General features: G+C 35.4%; 1 protein-coding gene across 4 annotated transcripts; it reads left to right on the top strand.

The window, feature by feature from the left end:
- LOC135622797 (ubiquitin carboxyl-terminal hydrolase 27-like) lies at positions 1-10,523 on the top strand. Of its 4 annotated transcripts, none has more exons than XM_065124982.1 (12): positions 4-183; positions 2,251-2,608; positions 3,844-3,958; positions 4,542-4,642; positions 4,738-4,965; positions 7,783-7,851; positions 7,975-8,106; positions 8,224-8,358; positions 8,485-8,547; positions 8,640-8,948; positions 9,300-9,595; positions 10,086-10,470. In XM_065124982.1, exons 2-11 carry the CDS (start codon positions 2,324-2,326, stop codon positions 9,591-9,593), a joined length of 1,731 nt encoding a protein of 576 aa, XP_064981054.1. In that variant the 5' UTR covers positions 4-183; positions 2,251-2,323; the 3' UTR covers positions 9,594-9,595; positions 10,086-10,470. The 4 variants fall into 4 exon arrangements, with proteins under 4 accessions (XP_064981056.1, XP_064981054.1, XP_064981053.1 ...); XM_065124981.1 differs by having other exon boundaries at positions 6-183; positions 2,264-2,608; XM_065124984.1 differs by lacking the exon at positions 9,300-9,595 and having other exon boundaries at positions 1-183; positions 2,264-2,608; positions 10,086-10,523.

A 10,523-nucleotide genomic window follows, 5' to 3' on the forward strand; every position in this document is an offset into this window, starting at 1 on the left:
CGATCAGGTACAATCACGGCCTATTTAACTGGAGGAGAAGCGAAAGAAGAGCCGAGGCCGGACGCCGGAAAAAGGGGCGGGAGCTCAAGAGCCCTTCTCCTCCTCCTCCTCCTACTCCCCTGTGGAATAAGTATCGATACAAGTTGGTCTTGCCGCTCCATTACGGGAGTGTTCTTGTTTGAGGTAATCGATCTCTTTCAGCTGTTTTTCTTGGCGCATTTCATTGTGTTTCTTCCTGAACGTGGGCTATGCTGGTTCTTGAAAGATTTGTGGCTAACTTGAGCATCAGTACCTAAAAACGCACAGAGTAGGAATATTGATTTTATTGATACGATAGCGGCAAGATCATTCGTGATGTTGTCCATCGAAGGCTTCCTATTTTAGGGTATGGAGGTCTTTTAGGCCTTAGTCTTCATATGTTGTGAACTAACTGAAGGAGTTAGAAAGTGTAATCGACGGGAACTTGGTAGGAACAGAACTAGGTTGCACTTTTAACTGGTAAGAACAGGTTATGAACAACACGAGATGTCAAATATGTTGCACACAAAGTCTAATAAGGTCTTGCTGCTGTTTCTAAGTAGCACCTCTTAGGGCTGCATCTGTCTTCCGGTTCAACTACTTTGCATTAAAATTATCCTGATTAGTAAGACAATATAAAATGGTTTATCATTTAGTGGCAGTACTCATATCAGGAGCAGCAATCTGAAGACTATTATGCCCATAGCCCTGTGACCAGAGATAAGAACCTTCCCTTCTGAACTATCCATTTCACTGTTTCGGTGCATTTGTGGATTGTTTTTTCAACATGTCATAATCACCATATATGCACCTTTCTCATTGTGCTCTCTCCGTTGAGTTTCTAGTTGTTTCTAGTTGCTTATGGATATGATCATTTTCCCTTCTGAGTTGTCCATCTTAGTAACATAATCATTTTTACTTCATTGTTACAAATTTATTTATCCTAAGGAGTCAATGGCTCATACAAAATTTAAGATGTTCCTTTCAGTTACAACTATTTCATTTTACTGTGTGCAATCTCTTCATCTCGTTTCCTAATAGCTTCCTACTTTTTTTTTTTTTGGGTGTAATTTGAAATTTTAGATCTTAAAATGTTTGATTGTAACTTTCATTTTGAATGTGCCTTTGCTGTTGTTTCATCAATCGAATGTCATCATTAGCAAACATCATATGCCATGAGATTTTCTTTTAAATGGCTAATAAGTATCCCTTGCAAATGTTAACAGTCTACTTTTATTTGTTAATTTTTTGAGAAAAAAATATACATCATGGAATTTTGTTTCAAATATGTCATATAATCTTATTTTCTCTGAAATATATGCGACATGCTTTTCTGGTGATAACATTTTATAAAAATACTTATGAGCATCAATATCATGATATTCCCTAAATATCCAGTTCTTCCTCACTTCAGCAAGGTGATATTTGTTTTCCAATTTGAACTAAAGTTGCATTTCTTGATAAAGTTGCACTCTTCAAATGTGTTTTTTTGAATATTATGCACATTTTTATATGTTATGTCAAAAAGAGTTTAGGATCCTTTCTTCTAAAAAAGTTATTTTTTTCCCTAAACAAGTAATTAATCACTTATGATGAACCATCTGTTTTGAGCTGTTATTACTTAGTAATCAATAAACTTGGTCATCCTTGAGATTTTTATGTATAGATGTGTTGAAAAATCTAACCATACTTCGAACTTTTCTTATTCATGTTATTGTTTCTTGCTTTTTTTCTGGTGTGAAAGGAAAAAGGTTAGGTTTTGAGTGCTGTTATTTAATCACTGGACATTGATAGCATATGTGTCAGTGAAATTCCTGAGTACTATAATTTGAGTATTCTCAGCTACTGTCAATGAGCATCTTATAAAATACTAACCTGCAGCCTAAATTGAAGTAGACATGCAACATGGACTGAAATTTCTATTTTCCATGATGGAACTTATTATGACTTGAAGCTCTAAGAGAGTATATATTAATAAATAATGTCCCATGAGAAAATGTCAAAACTATTTCCATTTTTGGGGCCTCTGTGGACTGGAATAATTAGTGTAAAGAAACTAGTGAGGGCACTAACACTCTAGTTATGCATTTACTGCCTAAAAATTGTTTCTAGTTTAAAGAGCCAAAAGTCCATGTTTAATTATCTACCATATGTTTCTAGTATGACTATATTTTTATTTCTTTTGGCCTTATCTATAGAAATCAAAACTGCTATGTATTTGCTTTATGAAAGTATGTATATGCAGGCCAATCCATTTCAAGAGCATCCTCTTTAAGTGCACAAGCTTAACATAAATCAGGACACAATGAAGCATAAAGAAGTAAATATCTACCATCTTATCCACAAAGTCAAGCATGGATACAAGATATTATCAGCCAACAAAGCATTGAATCTGTCTCAGTATCATATTGTTGCTAGTATTCTTGGGATTGGGATTGGGATGACAGGCTTGTACATGGCACTGCAAGAAAGTAATATTGGTAGTTTATATCTACCATGGATGACAGGGGGAAATGATTCATCTGAGATCATATATGTGGCTGGTCTAAAGAATCTTGGGAACAATTGCTTTCTTAATGTAATATTACAGGTGAGTTCCTTTACACCACCATAGCAATTTTTTAAAATGTATGTTGATGAATGTAACATTACAGGTAAGTCCCATTACATCATAAAGCAATTCACAATTTGTATGTTGATGTTCATGAATGCTTCACTGATGGTTGTGCCAATTTGAAATGTTTGAGGAAACAAAATTGAAAACTAAACAGTTTAGCTTGAGAACAGCATGGAATATTGTCATATACCACTCTTAGTTTATGAATCTATAGCAAGGTGCTTACTTTAAACTGAGAGTTGCACTAGTTCATGCTTGCATAATACTTTTCAGGATCATGTAAAAAGAATTATTTTATTATTATCTTGAAAATTTGAAAATCTATATGCGCTAATGGCACAACCTTATGCGTTCAGTTCATTGCAAGTGATGCCTACAAATGCATTCTACATCAATTCTATGCATTACACACTTAAATTTGTCTCTTATTTACCAGGTACATTGTGAATACTTCGTTAAAATTTCTATTTTTATGTAAAAGTAGTTTGAATGTTTACACTCCCAAATGCATAATTTACTAAATTTCCTGGAGGGCTTGAATTGTTGACACATTTGATACTTTCTAAGTCATGATATTGATGCCATTTTTTAGTGCCTTGAATCACTATTGCAACAACGACAAGCCATAATGTATGAACTATTTGGGTTCGACTGCATGGACTTATTCGTATGATTGAGGTTTGTTAAGGGAATTAAATCACAGAATGTTGCTAGTTTTAGTTTGTACATTATGAGGATTCAGTTTGGGGTTAGCTTTTAAATAGTCTGGGATGGTAAGCCCAGTTCGCAGGGTTACCAGGCGGTAACGTTTGTACCGACCCAGATCGCTGTAAAAGGAGAGGTCTGCATCCCAGTACATGTCGGAATCAATAAAACTAGTTGATATGTATCTGTTTGGACGAAATTGCAGTTTCTTAATAGAGCATCACTAAGAGTACTAGGAGCTCTATTTTCAAAGATTTCTGAATGAATATGCTAAGTTTTTATCATCTGGAAGTGTTGATCGAACTCTATAAATTGATTTACTTACGGTCTTAAGCCAACACCAACACGTACTTGGATTTTCTTCCAGGTCGTTTATGATCACATAGTGCATTTTCAATCAAATGTTTGGCTAGTTATGGTTCTAAGCTGCATTTAAGGTTCTATTACCTTTTCATTATAATTGCTGTTTCTAATTGAAAGTTATGAAACTAATTTTTTTGTAGGCACTTGCCAGCTGTAGCTGCTTTGTTTCCTTTCTTCGAAATTTATTGGTTATGGATGTTGAATCAATTGAAGAATATATGCCGCTTCTTGTTACTTTGACAACATTGTTAGAAGGTAAAATTACTAGGGGGTATACTATGTTGTAACCATGGTTTTTAATTTTATCTGGACCAATATATATTAGGCAGTATTTATTGGTCCGAGGCTGAATTGACACATGGACGAGGCTTTTTTGTCCATTTCAATACAGTTTCCAGCCCTCCCCTTTTAGTTGTTTTTTTTCAATAAGACACTTCGTCTTTTCATGTCATCTCGTTCTCTCTCTCCGCCCCCTTGATCCCTGTTCCTTATGCTGCCTTTCACTGATCCCCATTCCTTCTCTTGCCACCACCTTTTCCTCCAACTCCTTCGCCTGCTTTTCCTCCTCTTCGTGTTCTCGTGTTCCTCCGAAATTTTTAATGATGGTTGTAATGTATCCAAACCCCTATCCATTATCTGATAGGTTCCAGATGGATCAGTTCTTGGATTTGGTGTTTTATTAGTGTTATATCTCCCTTCATCTGTGATAGATATTTCATACTTCTGATGTTTTTATGACCATTTAAAGTTTAATATGTGTTATTGCCTAAATTGTAGCTCAAAGTTAATGTGCAATTCATTACAACTTCCAAATTAATTTTGGTTACCTATTGTTTAGATCTATGTATTATTCATGATGAAAGGACTATTTTGGATCCACGAAAAGTGATGCTCGCCTTGAGCTTTTATGTTAGCAGTTTCAAGTTAACTAGACAACAGGTAGTGGTTAAACGGCTTTCACATTCAAAGACTTCACTCATTGTCTAATCAGCATGTACGGATTTTTGTCTGGGTTGCCTTCTCTTTTTATGTAGGATGCTGCAGAAGCATTTCTTCATCTTTTATGTTCTTTGGAAGAAGAAGTTTTGCAGTGTTATGCACCACATAGCAGTTCTCTAGCGGAAATCACTGGTCTTCCTTCTAGGATACATAAGCCAAAGAGCAAAAGCCATACAGACTATGAGCAATGGAGAAGGTATATTTATGGGCCATTTGATGGAACAGTTGGAAGCATATTAACTTGTAGAAGCTGTTCATCCATGGTAATGGCCTTTCATATCTTGGATGATGATTATCGGGTTCTGTATGTACCATAGTTCAATTATGTGAAGTACCTAAAGTACTTGTTATTGGAGTACATAAATATTTCTATGCAAAACACAGTTATATTTCTTTGACCTTTTGAATTTTATTTTTCTTCAATTTAACCGTTTAGATGCACAATTTTTTGTTAGATTTATACCTGTTTGTGGAATTTGTTGATAGCCAGTTATTCTGCATTCCAATCTGCACTCAGATGTATGTATGTTTAGTCTGTTTATTTTTGTCTGCAATCTACATAATGGGTTCTCTCAAGTTTCAAGTCTATAATTTTTGCTTCTTTTTTTAGGTTTTGTCACTTAACAGTAGACAAAAGCTTCGAGTTCAAACATGAACATTTCATAATCATTCCAAACACAACTGGGGCAAAAGTTCTTGCAAATATGTACTCCAGAAAGTGGTAAAATACTACTCTAATTCTAATTTAATTGAGCAACCCACTTCACGATTTCCTACCAAATCTAAACTCTTGGTGGCAACATATAGCTCACTTTACAGCGTATAATTTATTGAGACAAACTCAAATCAGATCGTGTAAATCTCTAAAATAAGACAACAATAAGGCTGAAAATATTAAAAAAGAAATGATGACTGTTCTTATCTAGTGGATTACAATCTAAGACCCAACATCTTCTTGTCCCATGAAATTTATGCCCTAGAACCCTAGAGATCTGTAGCTCAATTGTGAAACTCTCCAAACAAGTGTCAAACAATTCTTTCCTTGGAACTGTATGTCAGCCTTTTGTAGATGACTTACAAAGAAAAAACCATCAATTCCAATGCTTATTATTTATGAGTGTTATGCAGGACAATACAATGCTTGAATATAATTGTCTCATTCCATGCTAAACTTGCTTTTTGTCATTGTAAGGATTTAATATTTAATGCTGTAGTGGATGACATCAGCCTGTATTTTGTTTTGCTAACTATTACTGGTACAATCCAAGAATGCTTTTTGTCAGAGACGAGACATACATGGGATGTCCCATATACTACTATATTCTTAGCTATTCCATCTTTTCTATTAGGCTTTTTAAGGACTGAGTAGGTAGACTTGATTTTCAATCTTATAGGTATTTTATTGAGTATTATGTTCAGCCTTCTGATCATAAAACCAAGCTCCAACATTGCAAAAAACATTTCATGAAATCTCCAAGTGAAAATTTTGCAAGGCATTGGCGATCAACTGTCAAGAGTTCATGATCATGCAGCCAAGCCAACTGGTAAGGTATCTTCTTCTCTCCAATCTTCAAGTTAAACTTCTCAAAGAAATTTGCCAAGATATTCTCTATTCTTGTCCCATCGAAGATCATTGTGATACTTCTTTCGCTACACATTCTGATAGCTGTAAAGACACTTACATTGTGCAACTTCACCAAGTCGATTGATGCCTTCTCTAGTTCTTTGATTCCTTAGGGGAACAGATTGGTTTCTTTTATCAAGAACACTTAGATTTTAGAACTTAGGGGGAAGATTGATCCAATAAATATTGGATCTCTATTATTTCAGGAAAGGCAAGATGATGTGGTGGAATAGAGATTAGAAGAAATAGTATGATTTTTTAAGAAAACTATGATTGTGACAAAACCATCGCTCTTTTGAGGTACCAGTGAGCTACTCGGTGGATGGAATTGATTAATTTCTTGAACTTAATGGTTTCAACTTCAAATTTAAGAGATCAAGGAAGAGATAGCTAAAGAGATGTCAAGAATGAGATACAGGAAGGGCTGTTGTCATACGAAATTTGATAGAGAGCAGATGCAGGGGAAACTAGAATAATATAGAGGAAAACATAGACAAAGGCTTCAAGCCAAAACACAAACTTCCATTTGTATTAAACTGAAGGCGTAGTTGACTAACCTAATCGAGCAAATATCAATTTAATTTCTTATAGACAAATCAAAAAATTAGGATAGCTTCACAGCCCATAACTTATTGAGATAAGTCCAAGCAAACCATACTAATATCTCTAAATAAGTACACAAGTAAGGCCAAAAATATCCAAAAGAAACAAAAAAGTACTATCTGGATCAAGGTTCGTAGTTTTGGTTACCAAATGTGTGTGTTGATCCATGGCCAGACCAGTACTGGTGTGGTCGTATTGCGAACCATTGGGGAGGGAGAGGAGGGGAAGAAGAAGGTAGAGAAAGCAAAGAAAGAAGAAGAACGAAAAGAGGAAAAAGGAAGAAGGAAGAAGGAAAAGAGGAAGAAGGAAGTGAAAGTAGAAGGAAGAAGAGGAAAAAGAAGATGGAAGAAGAGGTGGAGAAGGAGAAGGAAGCGTATTCAAAACCATGTTGACAACGTACAGAAGGTGGCGGAGAGCTAGGCGATGGCGGACGACAACATTCCATGCATGGAGAGGGATCGATCGTGAGGAAAGACGAAGAAGTTGCAAGCACTAATCATGACTTCTGACTTCTCTTTAATCCTTTTTTTTTTTTTTATGGATTGGACTAGATCGGCCTGAAATGGGAGCGGTCCGCATCTCGGTTTGGGCTCAAACCGGTTAAGTTAGCCCGATGAAAGCCGAACCAGGCGAAATTGCCATCAATGATCAGGATTAATCCTAATACAATGGAAACCAAGACCCAACCGTATCTATCCTGCATCAGTAGCTTTTGAACTTCTAATAATATTTTTGTTGAGTATTTTTTATCCTTGCAACATTTTCAACATTTTCTTTCATCTATATTTTGTTTTGCATATTTGCAGCTATAAGTTTCCTTAAAATTAACCATTATTTTTTCTGGCTTCTACAGCTTTCATTGGATATTGAGCATTTCCGCTCATTATCCCTCTCACCTGCGCTGGATGGAAATGCAGATATTGTATGTCCATTGAGGCTCTCATTTTGTTTGTTCTGTATGTTTTAGTCCTTATCTAACTTATATATTCCTTGCAGACAACCCTTAAAAGTTATTTATTTTTTTGCTTTTTTGTCTTTATACCAGATGGAGGGTTGCAGCATTATAGATTGCCTTGAGAGGTTCACTGCATTAGAACATCTGGAGAATTTCCGCTGTGGTCGCTGTTGGCATATTGGTGCTTTAAAGTACTTGTCCGTCAGCGCAGATAAGGATGAGGTGCTTTCATTTTGCATCATTAGTCTTTCCTGTGGCAAGGAAAAAATCTTGCACTTATTTCATTTGTATCAAGGAATATAGATCCAACTCATGGCACTTTTTTTTGTTATCATACAGGAAAAAATTGACAAGCTTAGCCACTGTGTCAATCTGGACTGTTGTGATTGCAAAAGTCTATTTCATCAAGAGGAAATAAAATGGACTGGGTTTTCTTGTGCTTTAAAGCAACTATGTCTCACTCGATGTCCCAAGGTATGAAGTAGCAAAAGCATTGTTTTGCTACCTAGCTTTTCTCCAGGTGTTCAGGTGCCATATCGTCAACTGAACGAGAAGAATATCCTATGAAATTTTATGATGATATAAATATATTTCTTCTAGATTTTGTGCATTCATCTGCAACGTGCTTCAATGAATGACAATGGTGATCTCATCAAACTTCAGGTTTGCAAATTTGTTGAATTCAGTTGAACTTTCAAGATTTAGTTACTTTGATACATCTGCTTTATTTAGAAACAACAATGTTCTGATTGTAGGGACATATCTCCTTTCCTTTCATTCTGGACCTCTTTCCATTTATGAAAGCTAGGAAAATTTTGGCAGAAGAATTCCCAGTGCAATGTACTCGGAGTAATGTACAGAGGCAGCAGCAGCCACTAGATCCTCGACTGATCCAAATAAATATGCAATATAAAAAACAATTGCTAGGACATGTCTATGGAACTGGGAGAGAAAATCTGTTGAATGGTTTTCCAATAAGCAGTTTTCAGAGATCAAGCAATGAATTGAAATCAGATGACTCATCTGCTGAGACTATTATTGAGGACAAAGTCGAAGTTGCGGAGGTGAGAGTGAAATGGTCAATTTAACTTTTAATACCAAGGCGAGATTAGATAAAATGGTGCAGTTGTCTTATTTCTCCTAGTAATTCATCTTACAATATGCTAGTTTGGATGGTATTTCCTCTTACAACACGAATAAATCATAATGTCTTGATGTTAGTTGTTCTGTTTTGCATGACTTTTCTTCTCTAGTAATTCATAAATCTAAATGTATAAGGTTTTACCAATTTATATTGGTGCATTTATTTTATGTTGGAAGTAAGGAATTTAACTTGAAACACAGCTGCTCTCCAAAGACTTGTTCAGACTACCTGTATGCTGTAACTTAGGCCACTTGTACTACCTCCTTATCAGGTGCAGGCTCGTGAAGTGAGTAGCTCATGCTCCTCAACGAGTTTCATGTATCTCCTTACTTCTGTTGTTGAGCACTATGGAAGATCAGGAAGTGGTCATTATGCAGCATATAGGAGAGTAACAAGTAAATCGGGTGCTGGCAATTCAATGGGCACACAAGTAATTGAACAAAGCCAATGGTTCTATGTCTCTGATCATGAAATATCAGATGTCTCGGAAGAATCTGTTTTGTCTGCAGAAGCCAGCCTACTTTTCTATGAAAGAATTGATGGAGACTTTAATACTGTTACATAAAGGTGTGACATGTAACCACTCTCCTGTGCAGTTTTTACTTGTTCCTGCTGCTTGATGATTTCATGCTTTATAAACTTCTAAAAAGAGAAACAAGATGGATGCTAAAATTTTTTGTCAAACATTTTATATTACTATTGTACCCCTTATCATACAGTAAACTTAATACTTTAAGACTAGTTTTGGAATATAAACAAGAAACCAATGCATGTACTTAACTGATTATGATTTTCTAGTTTAGATTTATTAAATTTTTTAATGTGTATTCGTAGCAGAAGAATATTTCTCATACCCACAACGTGCTCCAATGAAATGCCTCACATATATTCTTAAAAGGAATCTGATTGTTTATTGTGAATGATAGCCTATTGTAATAAAACCCTTTTTTTAAGTCATTGAGGCCTTTTTTCCTGATTTGGATGCACATATTTACTAGTATAATAATAATGAGTATGTTCGTCTAACTTGCGGTAATATTCTTGTTTTTCTTTTCAGATAGACAGACTGCAGCAGCACAACAAATACAGAAAAGAAAAAAAAAACATTCTATGACCATGAATTGAAACAAGCACGTGCTCTGGTCATCTGGTTGATGATTTCTTTGAAGTATTCAGACACTAGAATCTTTACAAATGAAAACAAAAATCAATTTCATCTTGTGAGGAAGACAGAATGTCCATGTTTCTTTTCAGTGGTTGGCTCTGATTCTAAAGCTTTTGCATAGTTTGTCCCAATGTGGTATGTAAACCGAACAAAGATTTAAAGAAAATTTTTGACAACAAGACAAACATCAGAATATAAGGGAATGGAACTGCCACCACATTGAATTGACATGTATATTGTTGCTTCTTGCAAAAAATGAGTATATTGTTGTTGGTAATTGATGAGCATTTTGAAGTGAATAGAGTGTTTGCATCAGGGCTTTTTAGATCA

Source organism: Musa acuminata, chromosome BXJ2-9 (genome assembly GCF_036884655.1).
Source record: "Musa acuminata AAA Group cultivar baxijiao chromosome BXJ2-9, Cavendish_Baxijiao_AAA, whole genome shotgun sequence".
Lineage (NCBI taxonomy): Eukaryota > Viridiplantae > Streptophyta > Magnoliopsida > Zingiberales > Musaceae > Musa > Musa acuminata.

Bases quoted from the DNA above. Each gene is read 5' to 3' on its own strand.
- LOC135622797 (XM_065124982.1), top strand. From the start codon at position 2,324: ATGAAGCATAAAGAAGTAAATATCTACCATCTTATCCACAAAGTCAAG. The intron at 4,643-4,737 runs GTAGTGGTTAAA...CTTTTTATGTAG, and splicing joins TCAAGTTAACTAGACAACAG to GATGCTGCAGAAGCATTTCT. The intron at 8,359-8,484 runs GTATGAAGTAGC...TATTTCTTCTAG, and splicing joins GTCTCACTCGATGTCCCAAG to ATTTTGTGCATTCATCTGCA.